This window comes from Mesocricetus auratus, unplaced genomic scaffold, assembly GCF_017639785.1.
Source record: "Mesocricetus auratus isolate SY011 unplaced genomic scaffold, BCM_Maur_2.0 Super-Scaffold_100013, whole genome shotgun sequence".
In the NCBI taxonomy this organism is placed as follows: Eukaryota; Metazoa; Chordata; class Mammalia; order Rodentia; family Cricetidae; genus Mesocricetus; species Mesocricetus auratus.
In genome coordinates this window covers 78,222,357-78,238,562 of record NW_024429196.1, presented here as the reverse complement: position 1 = coordinate 78,238,562, position 16,206 = coordinate 78,222,357, and the positions used below count along the sequence as shown (strand labels likewise).

General features: G+C 43.9%; 1 protein-coding gene across 2 annotated transcripts in view; it reads left to right on the top strand.

The window, feature by feature from the left end:
• Kif27 (kinesin family member 27) overlaps nucleotides 1-16,206 on the top strand; it is a 74,913-nt gene that overhangs the window by 13,764 nt on the left and 44,943 nt on the right. For both annotated transcript variants that reach the window (XM_040756081.1, XM_040756082.1), the window contains exon 5: nucleotides 1,791-1,934. In XM_040756081.1, coding sequence (XP_040612015.1) covers nucleotides 1,791-1,934 — 144 coding nt within the window. The remainder of the gene's footprint in view (nucleotides 1-1,790; nucleotides 1,935-16,206) is intronic.

Sequence of the window (16,206 nt, the reverse complement as noted above, 5' to 3'; positions counted from 1 at the left end):
CTTTTCTTGTGTATAATCTTGCCATCCATGCACATTTCCTGTTGCCTTAGTGCAGAGAACTGGTTTTGATGGTGCCAACCTCTCCAACAGTTACAGCTCTTCTTGTAGCCACCCCATCAATAACTTTCTCCCATTTTTCACCTGCCAAACAATGCACTTTTCTGATGAGTATATGTTCTTGTTGTTTCCTCTCTTACTATAGACCTGGGTAAGAGCAGTGAGTAGTAACTACTCCATATCCTGAATGCTAGCCTGTTTTGAAGTTTTCTTCACCAGTCAAATTAGTTCAGAATGCTTTGTGTTCTGCTTCATGCAAGTTCTCATGGACAGACTGCACCCTAAGTCTTTGTCAGCCTGTAACAGTTCCCATTGGAGTCCTTGTTTCCCTCGGAAGTTTCGTTGACTGAGTCTCCACTGTCCACATTTGTTTTGGTGTTCTGGTCTACCAAACTGCCGCAGAATGGCCCCTTAAGCTCTACATACAGCATTCTAGGGCTTTTCTTTTTTCTTTTTTTGTTTTTCAAGACAGGGTTTCTCTGTATTGCTTTGGAGGCTGTCCTGGAACTCACACTGTAGCCCAGGCTGGCCTCGAACTCACAGGGATCCACCGGCCTCTGCCTCCTGAGATTAAAGGTGTGTGCTACTATTGCTCGGCTTATTCTACTGTTTTTCTACATTAATTTTCAAAACTCTTTCATAGTCCTCTGGCAAGCCAGGTCATGTGATGAGGTTCAACACAGCAGTGGTCCCACTTCTTTTTTGTTTGTTTGTTTGTTTTCAAGACAGGGTTTCTCTGTGATTTTGGAGGCCGTCCTGGAACTTGCGCTTTTAGACCAGGCTGGCCTCAAACTCACAGAGATCCTCCTGCCTCTACATCCGAGTGCTGGGATTAAAGGGGTGAGCCACCAACACCCAGCTTGGTCCCACTTCTTAGTAACAGTTTTTTTCTGTTAAACTTTTCTTGTTGCTGTGACAAAATACCTGTGGCAAGCCGCCTAAGGAAAGAAGGGTTCTCTCTGCTCACGGTTGCAGGGCGCAGCCCATTACGGCACAGCAGCCGTGGTGGCAGGAGCATATAGCTACAAGTCATGTTGCACCTGCTATCTGGAGGAACACAAATGAATTCTGGTGTTCCAAGGGTTTCCTTGTTTTTATCCCCATGCAATGGTACCATCCACCTTTAGAGTGGGTTTCCTCAGGCCTTCATACAAACAACCTTCAAGACCCACCCACGTTTTAAAACCAACCAGCCTGGCTGACAGATTTCTTTGTGTTTATTTAGTTTAAAATGTGTTTACTATATATCTTAAGTTTATGTTAAGCCTAAGAAATAAAGACATTAAACTTTATTTCCAGGTTTTAGTATCTGCTCTTGCTAGTGAAAGTGTTAAAAAAATTCTACAAGGAAACTTTATTTAAATGTCCAAAGTAAGTTTTTATCTTATGGGTCCTATAGGAAAACATGAGAACTTTGATTATTAAAAACACATTAAAATCTCATGACAAGTCTAGCAAAGTTACAAAATCTTACTGATTATACTCTAGAACCTAGATAACTAATTTTTATATACAGACAAAAATTACCAAGAAAATCTTGTTTTCATGGTAATTAATTCTCATGGAATCACAGTGAGAAGCCCCTCTATTTCTGCCTTCCTCAGAAAGAAATCTAGAAAAGTGAAGGGAAAAGGCTAAGCAAACACCAATGACACCGTCAAGCTGTCGTTCTGAGTTTCACATCATGGAGTTCTGCGAGTAACTGAGTTCTGCCTCCCTTCCTTCCCGCGCAGTGTGCCCTGGCTGCCGACCAAGTGCTGCTCACACAGAAGGAGCTGGAGGTGGAGGAGCTGAGGGGCCAGGTGCAGCTCATGGTGCAGGAGAACAAGGGGCACGTGGTGTCCCTGAAAGAAGCACAGAAAGCCAACCGACTGCAGGTAGGGCCCAGTGCACCGCCTCTGTGCTGAGCACCTGGGCGAAGGGAAAAGCGTGTAACTTTACAGAGGGGGGCCTCAGGTAGGTAGCTGTGGACACTGGCAGCTGAAAAACCGTAAGGGAAACCATTTCTGTTGTTAGCCTGGCGTCTGTTTCATAGACAAAGAAAATACTACCTGTGGACTTGATTTACGATTCATGCATTGTCTTGTCTTCAGACCTTGCCATTCACTTTTGTCAAATTATTAGGCAATGTGATATTAGGAACTGCGAACTGCAAGGCAGGACTGGTGGTGGAAAGCAGTGTAAACATCTTACCTAGTTTATGTGAGACCATGGGTTCAGTCTCTCGTGACACATACTCTCTCTCCTCTCCTCAAACCCCAAAGCACAAGGTAATCACAAAATTTAAACTTTCATAATTTGTGATGTTATCCTCTTACACTACACGGGTGATTTGCTCTTTTAGTTAAGTCTTTCAAATTCTCTATCTTGGAATTCCTATGAGTATAACACAGATATACCTGTTTAAAGCCAAGTATGATGGCTCATGCCTTTAACCCCAGCACTCAGGAGGCAGATGCAAGTCGTCTCTGTGAGTTAGACGCCAGCCTGGTCTTCATACGAAGTTCTAGGCCATCCAGGACTACACAGTGAGATCCTGTCTCAAAAACAAAACACAATATTTTGCTCAGACTAGTGAGTGTACTGAAATATTTCTTGCTAATTATGAAAGCTTGGCCTGTAGCTTAGGCTTTTCCCCAACTAGCTCTGATAACGTAATTAACCTGCTTTTATTAATCTAGGTTCTACCATGTGGCTTTTACCTTCTCAGTACAGCACATTCAGCCTGTTGCAAGTCTCGATGGCATCTCTCCGCCTCTCTTCTTCCCAGAGCGCTCTCTCCCCAGGCTTCCTGCCTAGCTATTGGCCATTTAGCCCTTTATTAAACCAGTCAGAAGGCACCTTAGGTAGAGACACATCTTCACATTGTAAACAAATATTCCACAGCAAAGAACCAGGCACAATTAAAATCAAATCAAAGCAAAACACAAACTCCAAAAGTGTGAATAACTCAGCATCCAATATCTAGATTCACTCACAATCATCTGGGCTCCTTCAAGGGGCTCTGGGTCACCTCTCTGGCTCTGCCCTCTGCAGCACACACAGCTGTCTTCTAGGCTCCCCTGGCTCCACTCCACTGCTGCTGCTGTTCTTGGTGGTTGTCCCCTGGTCCTGGCGTCTTCAGACTGCTGGGGTCATCTGGGGCAACTGGGCCGCACTTCACTAATAGACCCCCCTAGGCTCTCCTCATGGGGCCAGGCCTCAGTGTCTCTGCGTGACTCCTTCAGTCCTGGGTCTTCAACTGCCACTGAGGCTGCAGCTTCACCAGTAGCCTCTCCTGACCCCTCACAGTGCCAAGCCTCAGCTGCTCTCCATGACCCCTTCATGCCTTCAAAACCAGGACCACATGGGTGACTCTTAACAATACCTAAGTTCGGCTGCCAGCATGAGGTACAACCCTGGCCACCTTTTTGTAACACAGCTTCTGTGTGCTGACTCTGAAAACACACTTCCCGGAAGATCTCCCCTCAATGATTGATGATGGTCTCTTTTTAATCACCCCTGGTCTCTTAACTCCAGCTGAACAACATCAGTTGTCCCAGTAACTTAAGGTTCTGTTTTAGATAATCACCGCAGACTCTTCAGCTCCAACTGACCAGCGTAATAGACCCTTAATTCAAAATAGAAAAAGGCCCTGATAGAGTATTTAAATTTCTCTCTGAAACTTCATAAGCCAGGCTTCCATTGTCTGCATTGCTCTTAACATTTAATGGCTTTTCTAGCCCCAAGTTCCAAAGTCCATCCACAGTCCTCCCAAAAACATGGTCAGGTCTGTCACAGATACCCACTACTGATATCAACTTCTATCTTAGGGTTTCTTTTTTTCCTTTCTTTCTCTCTTTCTCTCTTTCTCTCTTTCTTTCTTTCTTTCTTTCCTTCTTTCTTTCTTCTTGTTTTTGTTTTGTTTTTTCGAGACAGGGTTTCTCTGTGGCTTTTGAGGCTGTCCTGGAACAAGCTCTTGTAGACCAGGCTGGTCTTGAACTCAGAGATCTGCCTGCCTCTGCCTCCCATGTGCTGGGATTAAAGGTGTGTTCTTTTTAACAAAATCTCAATTGTTCAATTTTACCAATAAACAATTAGGAGCCAGATGCTGGGGTGAAAGCCTGTTAGCCCAGAGAGGCAAGGAAACACGCAGCTGACCTTCCTCTTCATCCCAGGGACTTCTCCTCTCTCCTACTGTCTCACACAAGTCTTCTCAAACTCAGTGTCCCCCACTTCTACTTCCCATGTATCTTCATCTGGCCTCCTGACTCCCCCTTACTCGCTATAGTTTTTTTTTTTCCTTAACCATCCTATGATGTGGGATGTCCTTCTGTATGCTGTGAATATGTGTTGCTTTTATTGGTTGATAAATAAAGCTGTTTTGGCCCATGACAGGGCAGACTATAGTTAGGCAGGAAATCCAAACAGATAGAGAAAGAAAGAAGATGGAGTCAGGAAGATGCCAAGCAAATGATGTGGAAGCAAGATGTGAGGTAACAAGCCACAAGCCTCGTGGTAAAATATAGAATAATAGAAATGGGTTGATTTAACTGTGAGAGCTAGTCAGTAATATGCCTGAGCCATTAGCCGAACAATTATAATTAATATTAAGCCTCTGGGTAATTATTCAGAGGGCAGGAGAAAAATCTCCAATTACAATCCTGTGTTCACTTGCTGTCAGCTGGTTGCTTATTCTGCCTCTTGACCTGTAGTTGACTTTATTTAATCCTGTTTACAGTATTCAAGCATAAAGCTCTAGGATTAAAGGTGTGTGTTAGGGTTGAACCATATCACAACTAGAAAAAGTTTTTTTTTTCAGCAAATAACAAAACCTTCATGTTTATAGTGTGATCAAATATCCTGCATCAGGCCATGGAGGGGTGCTTCTTACTGACTTGCTCCTCATGGCTTGCTCAGCCTGCTTTCTTATACAACCCAGGACCCTCAGCCCAGGGATGGCCCCACCCACCATGGGCTGGGCCCTTCATCAATCCCTAATTTTTTGTTTGTTTATTTTTTTGCTTTTGTTTTTGTAGACAAGGTTTTTCTGTGTAACCCTGACTGTCCTGGAACTCACTTTGTAGACCAGGCTAGCCTTGAACTCACAGAGATCTTCCTGCCTCTGTCTCCCGAGGGCTGTGATTAAAGGCTTGAGTCACCAACGCCTGGCTGGCATGAATCACTAAGAAAAATGACCTACAGATAGATGGCATAAATGCTATAAATATAATGGCATTTTCTCAATTGAGTTTACTTCCTAAAAGGTAACTTTAGCTTATGTCAAGTTGGCATAAGATTAGCCAGCACACTATCTTTGTAAAAAATCACTTGTCTGTAAACACCCTGGCTGTAAGAACTCTGTCCCATTGTTCTGTGTAGCTTACACACCCCACCCCATGGTTTAAATAGACGTACATTCAGTTTTTATGCATGTAGCATGCTGGCTGGATTGAAGTCAGGGTTGTTTAATGTCCCTATCTTCGACCCTATGCTCAGAATTACTTTGGTTACACAGTCTTTGTCGTCCTGTACAGGTTAGTAGTGTTTCTTCTAACTCTGTGAAGGATACTACTGCTATTGGGATTGGAACTACAGTGAATCTATAGACTGCTTAGGGTACTGTGGAGTATTAGTTTTTCCAGGCCAAAAATATAAGAATAAGATCACATTAGGGCTGGAGAGATGGCTCATTAGTTAAGAGTGCTTACTACTCTTGCTGAAGATCTGGGTTTGGTTCCCAGCATCCACAGGGCAGCTCACAGCTGTTTGTAACTCCAGTTCCAGGGAATCTGACACCCTCTAGCCTCCACAGATACCTGTGTACACAGTACATAAATGCATGCAAGAACACATATATGCATATAAATCTTTAAAAGATCACAGTATTTACAAGCATGACTAATTTGATTTCTCCATTTTCTGTAAAAATTTTTAATTTTTTTGTTATTTTATAGGTATAGAATGTATTGTGATCATATTATATCCATCACCCTCTTGCCACTTTCCCACTCTTCTTGATACCTTCCTCTCAACTAGCCTCCCTCCTACTCTCTCCCTCTGTCTCCCTCTCTCTCTCCCGTGTGTGTGTGTGTGTGTGTGTGTGTGTGTGTGTGTGTGTGTGTGTATACTGCACTTGTGCAGGTAGCCACAGCTGCTATGAGTTTGTGGCTTTAATGTGACACAGTATTTGATAGCACTCTTCTCCATTCTCTGGTTCTTGTAATCTTTCTCACCCCTCATCTGTGATGTCCCTGAGCTATGGAGGGTGTGATAAAGATTCCACGTGTAGGGCTGAGCACTCAGCAATCACTAATTCTCGTCACTTTGAGCACTGTGAGCCTCTGCATTGGCTGTCTCTTCTGCTGAAAGGAGCTACTGTTGGGAAGAGAGAGTGTCAGCAGCATATTCTCTCCTAAGGCATTTAACCTCCCCAGCCATAGGCTTTGACCAAGTTGTCAATAGTAAGTGAATTTCTTCCTATGGGGTGTGCCTCAAATCCACTTGTGAACAACTGGTTAACCCAAAACATACTTGCCAGGAAAGTCAGATTGTAGCACCAATGGCTCGCAGCCAGGAAAGACCAGTGTTCCCTCTTCTCTCCTAGCAGCATGCCGGGCACTTGTGACACTATGAGAACGAGGCCACAGGGGCGAAGGTCCACTTCAGTTCTAGCTCGATTTCTCTGTTTTGCAACCCAAGTGTGGTGCCTTCAGCTTTAGGGTCTTCATCTAGTAACCAAGTAACCAAGAGCAGTAGCGGTGAGCTGTGTGGTAGAGAGCCCTCCAAGGGCAGGGTGCAGTATCGCACAGGGATGTCTGCTGACAGAGCCATGGCTTCCTAGGGTCGCAGTTCCACCTCTGCAGGGTCGTTCCTGCATTCAAGCTTCTTACATTACATCCTTGGTTAGTGTATACAGTGACTTTCCATACATCTTTAGCTTTGCTTGCCCCTTTCTCCAGCCCTACCCTCTCCCCATCTCTATACCCTCATCCCTGTTTCAGTCTTTCTACCCCTAATACTCCTCCCTTCTCCTGACAGCAGATGATTTTGCTCCTCCCACCCCCATGAAGAGCTTACCTTCTTGCCCACCTCTAATGGATCTTTCTTGATACTTGGCCTGTGCAAGTACTCATTCCAAATGGACCACATACGTCTGAAGGTTTTGAAGTTAGGATCCACGTATAAGAATGTCTGGACTTTGCCTTACTGGGCCTTGGGTACCTCATTCAGTGTAATATTTTCCAGTTGGATCCATTTTCCTGAGAAAGCTCACCTTTCCTTCCAGCCAATTGTGTATGTGCCCCACATTTTGCTTACCCACTCACCAGTTAATGGGTGTGGAGGATGATTCTGTTTCCCAGGTATTGTGAACAGCATAGCAGCGAGCATGGATGTGTAAGTATCTCCGTCCTGTAGTTTGGCTCCTTGATGCTGTAACTATAAACGGCACACTTACTGAAAATAAAACTAAGTATTTCTTGTAGAAATTACTCACAAGAGACAAACAAGTAACCCAGATGAGCCGAGTAGTTTTCCGCCGCCGAACTGGAAGCCAAAAGCTGGAAAAAGAGACCAAGACTTCTGTTGTTCAGTCTTTTATACCTTCCCCCGTAACGCCCCCTAGCTATGCCCAAAAGTGGGCCTGGCTAGTGACATAGTTCATCGCCTACATACGTATACGTCTTTATGTCCGTCCATATATGTCTTTAGTCACGCCTAAAGTGGGTGTGGTTAGCGGTGTGGTAAACCGCTCTTTTATTACCTCATCTGTGTGCGCCTCTAATAAGTCACATGGTTAATGGCGGCATTGTTTTCCTCCTACAGTTCCTCTTGATGAACACTCAGGAGTAGTAGGGCTGGGCCACACAGTGGCTCTGCTATCCCTTCTGAGACATCTCCACCCTGATGTGCTCCACGCTGTAAGACTTGCCCTTTGCCCATGTTCTTGTCACCACTGCTGCCCTTTCCTTTTCTTTCGCGTTTGTTTATCCCTACCCACCCCCACACTGTGTGTATGTGCGCACACGTGCCACTGTGTGCTTCTGGGTGGACCTAGGGCCCACCGGAAGATGGTGGTCCTTGATGTCGTGGTCTTTGTCTTCCCTGAAGAAGCAAGACAAACGCAAGCGGAGGGCCAGGCTGGTCTGACTTGCACTGTGGGGCTTTTGGGAAAGGCAAGGGTCACTCGGGTACTAGTGGTACCCTGGGTTGGAGATTTATGTTTTTCGAAACAGGGTCTCTGTGTAACTTTCGAGCCTATTCTGGCAGTCACTCTGTAGACCAGGCTGACCTCAAACTCAGTCTGTGCTACTGGTGTTATGTTCAGGAAGCAGTCTCCTGTAGCAATTCCTTCAAGGGTACCCCCCACTTTCTCTTCTAAGAGGTTCAGTGTGACTGGATTTATGTTGAGGTCTTTGACCCATTTGGACGTCAGTTTAGTGCATGGTGATAGACATGTATCTATCTGTAGTCTTCTACATGCCAGCATCCAGTTATGCCAGCACCATTTGTTGAAAATGCTTTCTTTATTCCATTGTATAATTTTAGCTTCTTTGTCAAAAACCAAGTATTCATATGTGTGTGGCTTAATATTGGAGTATTCAATGTGATTCCATTGGTCTGCCTCTTTATTTTTGTGCCAATACCAAGCTGTTTTCAGGACTATAGCTCTATAAGAGAGCTTGATGTCAGGGATGGTGATGCCTCCGGATGTTCCTTTGTTGAACAGGGTTGTTTTGGCTATCCTGGGTCTTTTGTTCTTCCATATAAAGTTGAGAATTGTTCTTTCAAGGTCTGTGAAGAATTGTGCTGGGATTTCGATGGGGATTGCATTGAATCTGTAGATTGCTTTTTGTGGCGCCTGTGCCACAAGCAAGTCCACGGGATCAGGAAAAGAAAGACAAGACGTCCAGCTGTTTGTATTAAGAGAATGCATATGCTGTCTTTATTGCCAGGAGAACACTGTGTGTGTGTGTGTGTGTGTGTGTGTGTGTGTGTGTGTGTGTGTGTGTGTGTGTGTGTGTGTGTGTGTGTGTGTGTGTCTTTATTGCAAGTGCTAAGAGGTCTCTCTCTTGTAAGGAGGGAGCAGTCTTTATATACAGGCTTACAGCACAGTGGAAAAACCCCGGGAGGTAGAGCGTGTGTTTTCCTCCTGCTAGATGTTGATGTCAGTGGGTCAAGGCCGGAGCAGTAAGCCAGGACTAGAAAACAGGATGCACTTGGACTGGAAAACAGGATGCACTTGTAGGCTGACCAGCAACTTACAGAGACCCCTGTGGGACTGGGGCCCAACAGCTTTTGGCAGGATTGCCATTTTTACTATGTTGATCCTACCTATCCAAGAGCATGGGAGATCTTTCCATTTTCTGGTGTCTTCTTTAATTTCTTTCTTTAAAGACTCAAAGTTCTTACAATACAGGACTTTCACTTGTTTGGTTAGTGTGTTACCCCAAGGTTTTTTATGTTGTTTGTGGCAATTGTAAAGGGTAATGTTTCTCTGATTTTTTTTTCTCAGCCCTTTTATCGTCTGTATATTGAAAGACCTGAAGTTGTCAGGCTGAATGCCTCGTGACATCCCGGGCTCAAAAACCAGACAGTTGGATGCAATCTGCAAGAGGTTTTATTGTTTACACAGGTGTCTGTGGGCACTCCAGCCACTTTAGCAAGCTGAGAGCCCCAGGTTTTAGGACAGTTTTCTTTTTATGTACATAATTTTGGCAAGCAAAGCAATAGGGGTATTGTAAAAAGCGGAGCCACTGCAGATGCAGATCTGGGCAAGCACTAGGGGATTGTGAGAAGCGCGGGCATAACTCATCCTCCCTGGAGAAACCACAAGGTCAGATGTACACTTATCTCTACAGCCTGCCGGTTTCCTTCGTTAGCACTCTGGACCCGATGTTCTTTCTAATCAGACCTTGTTCCCTGCCTAGGGGAGGGGACCTTGGGGAATTTTTCACTGAGGCAACCTTCTGAGTCTCAAAAAAAAGGGGGGGGTGTATGGAGGTTTTTCAATATAGTAGGGCTAATGATTTTTTTTTGAGTTAACCTTGTATCCTGCCACTCTGCTGAAGGTGTTTATCAGTTGCAGGAGTTCCCTGGCAGAGTTTTTCGGGTCACTTATGTAAACTAGCATATCATCTGCAAATAGTGAAAGCTTGACTTCTTCCTTTCCAATTTGTATCCCCTTGATCTCCTTTGTTGTTTTATTGCTCTGGCTAGAACTTCAAGTACAGTATTGAAGAGGTATGGAGAAAGTGGACAGCCTTGTCTTGTTTCTGATTTTAGAGGAATCATGTTGAGTTTTTCTCCATTTAGTTTGATGTTAGCTATTGGTTTGCTGTATATAGCTTTTATCATGTTTAGATATGTTCCTGTTATCCCAGATCTCTCCAAGACCTTTATCATAAAGGGGAGTTGGATTTTGTCAAAGGCTTTTTCAGTATCTAGTGAGATGATAATGTGATTTTTGTTTCTCAGTTTGTTTATATGGTGGATTACATTGTTGGATTTTTGTATGTTGAACCATCCCTGCATCCCTGGGATGAAACCTACTTGATCATGGTGGATGAGTTTTCTGATGTGTTCTTGGATCCAATTTGCAAGTATTTTATTGAATATTTTTGCATCAGTGTTCATGAGGGATATTGGTCTGAAGTTCTCTTCCTTAGTTATGTCTTTGTGTGACTTGGGTATCAAGGTTATTGAAGCCTCGTAAAAAGAGTTTGACAAAGACCCTTCTGCTTCTATTTCATGTAATACTTTGAGGAGAATGGGTGTAAGCTGACCTTTGAATTTCTGGTAGAATTCTGCGCTCAGGCCTTCTGGACCTGGGCTTTTTTTTGTTCGGAGACTTTTGATGACTGTTTTTGTTTCCTTAGGGGTTATAGGTCTATTTAAATTTCTTATCTGTTCTTGATTTAATTTCAGCAAGTGATATCTATCCAGAAAATTGTCCATTTCCTTTAAACTTTCAAATTTTGTGGAGTACAGGTTTTCAAAGTATGGCCTGAAGATCCTCTGGATTTCCTCAGTGTCTGTTGTTATGTCCCCCTTTTCATTTCTGATTTTGTTAATTTGCATGTTCACACTCTGCCATTTCACAAGTTTGGATAAAGGCTTGTCTGTCCTGTCGATTTTCTCAAAGAACCAACTCTTGTTTACATTGATTCTTTGTGTTGTTTTCCTAGCTTCTACTTTATTGAGTTCAGCCCTCAATTTGATTATTTCCTGATATCTACTCCTCCTGGGGGAGTTTTCTTCTTTTTGTTGTAGAGCATTCAGCTGTGCTATTGATTCTCTAGTGTGACTGTTCTCCAGTTTCTTCATGTGGGCACTTAGTGCTATGAACTTTCCTCTTAGCACTGGTTTCAAAGTGTCCCACAAGTTTGGGTATGTTGTGTCTTCCTTCTCATTGAATTCTAGGAAGTCTTTAATTTCTTTTATTTCTTCTTTGACTCAGGAGTGGTGCAATTATGCATTATTCAATTTCTCTGAGTTTTTAAGGTTTTTGCAATTTGTGTTGCTGTTGAATTCTAACTTTAAAGCATAGTGGTCTGATAAGATACATGGAGTTATTCCAGTTTTTTTTGTACCTGTTGAGGTTTGCTATGTTGGCAAGTATGTGGTTGATTTTTGAGAAGGTTCCATGTGGTGCTGAGAATAAGGTATATTCTTTTGTGTTTGGATGGAATGTTCTATAGATGTCTATTAAACCAAATTGGGTCATAACTTCTATTAGTTCCTTTGTTTCTTTGTTAAGCTTCTGTCTGGTAGTCCTGTCTAGTGGTGAGAGCTGGGTGTTGAAGTCTCCCACTATAGTGTGAGGTTTTATGTGTGGTTTGAGTTTTAGTAGTGTTTCTTTTACGAACGTGGGTGCCTTTGTGTTTGGGGCATAGATGTTCATAATTGAGACTTCATCTTGGTGGATTTCTCCTGTGATGAGTACGAAATGACCTCCTTCATCTCTTTTGATTGATTTCAGTTTAAAGTCTAGTTTGATAGATACTAGGATTGCTACCCCTGCTTGTTTCTTGGGTCCATTTGATTGGAAAATCTTTTCCCAACCCTTAACTCTGAGGTAATGTCTGTCTTTGAAGCTGAGGTGTATTTCTTGTATGCAGTAGAAGGATGGATTCTGTCTTCGAATCCATTCTGTTAGCCTGTGTCTTTTTATTGATGAGTTAAGACCATTAATATTAGCCGGGCGTTGGTGGTGCACACCTTTAATCAGCACTTGGGAGGCAGAGGCAGGCAGATCTCTGAGTTCGAGGCCAGCCTGGTCTTCAGGCCAGCCTGGTCTTCAGAGCAAGTTCCAGGACAGCCTCCAAAACAATACAGAGAAACCTTGTCTCGAAAAACCAAAAAAAAAAAAAGGCCATTAATATTGAGGGATATTTATGACCATTAATTGTTCATTCTTGTTTGTTTTGGAATGGTTGGTGGTGGTGGAATTATATGTGGATTTGATACTCCTTTTCTGTGTTCTTGAATTGTTTGCAAATATTTTATTGAGTGTTTTTGTGTCTGTGTTTGGTGGTTTGAAAGAAAATGCCACCCAAAGGGGGTGCCACTATTAGGAGTGGCTTTGTTGGAGTAGGTGTGGCCTTGATGGAGGAAGTGTGTGTCACTGTGGGAGTGGGCTTTGAGGTCTCCTATGCTCAAGCTACTTCCAGTGTGGGACCATTTCTTGTTGCCTGCACAAGATATAGGACTCTCTGCTGCCTCTCCAGAACCATGTCTACCTGCAAGATGCAGTGTCCCACCATGATGATAATGGACTGAACCACTGAACCTTAAGCTACACAATTAAATGTTTTCCTTTAGAAGAGTTGCCATAGTTATGGTGTCTCTTTACAATAATAGAAACCCTAACTAAGACTATATTCATCAAGGAAATTGATTATAATTATCATTTTACAGAAAGACTCATTTTTATTCATGTATGTGGGAGGTTGCCTGCCTGCCTCTGCTGGGATTGAAGGCCTGGGCTGCCATGCCTGGCAAGAATAAGCATCTTATTCCATTTATTTATATTATGTTTCCTCTCTTCCCAATAATTTATTTTGTGTAAGTATTATACATATTTTGTTAGTTTTAGTCTCATTTTGATGGTTTCTGTTCTTTGAGATGGGACCTAACTATGTAGCCCTGGCTATCCTAGAATGTACTGTGCAGACCAGGCTGGTTTGGAACTCAAGACATCTCCTTGCCTCTGACTTCTGAGTACTGGTGTTAGAGATGTGACCTACCGTGCCTTGCTAGATTTATTCTTAAGTGCTTTTTGAAAGTGTAACTGCCAATGCAGCCTTACAAAAATTTCATCTTTCTGATTATTTATTGGTATGTGGAACTGTGTTGATTATCATACATTTATACATACCCAGCAACCTGAACAGGGCCTCATGAACGCTAGACAAACACTCTCTACGTTTGTACATGAGTCCGCAGCTTCCTCTTTTCATCTCTCCCTCCCCTGCCCTCTCTCTCTGTGTGTGTGTGTGTGTGTGTGTGTGTGTGTGTGTGTGTGTGTGTGTGTGTGTGTGTTACTGGGAACTGAACCTAAACCTAGCATGTTTACATGCTAGAAAAACACTACTACTAAGCTATACTCTTCAATCATCTTTTTACTTTTTACTTTAGTAAATTATGTGTTTTATGTGTGTAGGTGTTTTGTCTGCATGCATGTGTGCATATCAGAAGAGGCATCAGACCCCAGGAGAGCACAGTTATAGACAGTTGTAAGCGGCCATTTGGACACTGGGGATGGAACTTATTCACCTGAAGAATAGCCGCTGCTCTTAACTGGGTGACCATCTCTCTAACACCGTACTTTTTATTTTGAGCCATGACTTTATTACATCACCAAGATCAATCTTGAATTCATTTATATGCAGAGAGGCCTTGCGCTCGGAATCAGTCTTCCTGTCTCCGTCTCCTGCACCACCACATAGATCCAGCTGTCCCCAGTCCTTTCATTGTTTATTGGATTTTGAGACAGAATCTCACTCTATAGCTCTGGCTGACTTGAAACCTGCTATGTAGACCAGATGCAGACCAGGCCAGCCTCTAACTTGAGAGCTCCACCTGCCTCTGCCTCTCAAGTGCTGGGATTAAAGGTGTGAGCCACCACTCCCAGCCCTCATATTGCATAGTTCAATGATCCTACAAGGAGATTTTAAAATAAAATAAAGATTGTATTTTATTATTCTATAGCAACAAAATGAAGTTTCAATGTCTCTCTGTGAAGTTGAGATGAGTGACATTTTTTTTATCTATTTGTTTCGCTCTTTTCGACTAGATCACACAGTGAGAGGCTGACTTCGAACATGTGCTTCCTTTTTCTCAGACAGCAGGACCCACCACACCTAGCAGACCTTTGCTTCAGTTGTTTGAGACTGGGTCTCATGTAGCCTGGACTGGCCTCATACTCATGACATAGTCAAGGATGACCTTGAACTTCTGTTTCAATGTCCCATGTGTGGGGATTGTAGGCAGGAGCAACTGGGCCTGGTTTATGTGGCCCTGGGATCGAATCCAGGGCTTTGTATGTGCTCAGAAAGTCCCATCACTGAGCTACGTTCCCAGCCTTGTCTAATAAGTTTTTGTTCACATACTTTCTGTGGTTTTGTTGTTTTTAAGAAAGGGTCTCATGTAGCTATAGCTGACCAGAAATTTGCTCTGTAGGCCAGGCTGGCCTCAGACGCACAGATATGCAGCTACCTGTGCCTGCGGAGCACTGGGACTAAAGACACGTGCCACCACTGGTGCAGTTTCTATGGTTGTGAGAAATACTGAAGTTAGATGGAAGTGTGACCCTAATTAGTCTTAGTAACTATTTACCATGTACGAGAGCAGACCACCAGATACACAAACCCACTTTAGAGTTTTATTAGTAAAGAGTGGGGACAGGGGGTGTGCACAGGCCTGTCTGGAGAAATGTGGCAGGAGAGAGGAAGTGGGTGGGGCATATCTTCTTTTAAAGGTCACTTAGCGCATGCATACAGGGGTTTACATAGCTACCTCACACATGCACATGAATTGCACGGCCATACTGGGCATGGGCTTAAAATGCTGCAATGGCTAGGCATTTTGCCTGAATGTTAATAGCACATGCTTGGCCTGTAGGGAAAAGGGTCCAGCCAAAGAAACACACCCTGAGTAGAGCCAAAGAAACACACCCTGAGTAGAGCCAAAGAGACACACTTTGCCCTGCAACCAGAACCAAAGAAATGTACCCTGACACTGAAACCAGTGCCAAAAGAACACACTTTGTCCCTGGAATCAGAGCCAAATCTGATCCTAACTCTGTGCAGAAAACTAACCAATCCCTGAGCAGGAGATCTAAACTCAGGGATTGCATTCTGACCAGTCTCCACCCTGGAAAACTCTGTCCCCTAAGAAGCCCTATATAAACCCTGTGTCTGTTCAGCTTGCAGCTGTTTGCGCTGCCTGGTTGTCCTCTGGCAGAGGCAGCCACTCTCCTGGATCCTTCCCTCCCAATAAACCCCATTGATGAGCTTTGGGTGAAGACCTTCTTTTCGACCCTGGGCAGAGCAGAGCGAGCAGAGCTGTAACACTTTTGCTGGGGAAGCCTTCCCCTGACAGAGCGGAGTTTTGAACTCCAGACTCCACTCTCCTGTAGCAACTTTGCTGGGAGGCCTTCTCCTGCTGGAGCAAAACTGCTACACTGGGCAAACATCCCCAGCTGGAAGGAGCCGATACACTGGGGAAGCCTTTCCCTGAAGCAGGGCTGTAAACTGCTACGCTTACTGTGGCCTGTGGTAGTCCTTGGCTCCCGAGCTCAGGATACCTTTCCACCTGAGCTGTGTAGCACTCAGTATTCTGTGACTCACAAGTGCTAGAATACCTGTCCCATCGGATCAGTCCAAAATGCCTGCACGGCCAACCCAGAAATACTAACACCTGGGATGACTGGGCATCTTACCTGAATGGTGATGGCAATGTGGGTGGCCATGGGACCCCAGAAATGACAGCAATAAAAACCCAGAGTCAGATATCAGGGTAAAAGCCGAAAGATCAGAGAAACAAAGGAGGAGCAGCCACAGTCACCCCTCAACCGCTCTGAATCCTTCCTTCGAAAAGGGGTCGAGGTCATGTCTACAGCCTACCTTATCACCACGTCTCTCCACCCAGCCTTATCACTTCCTG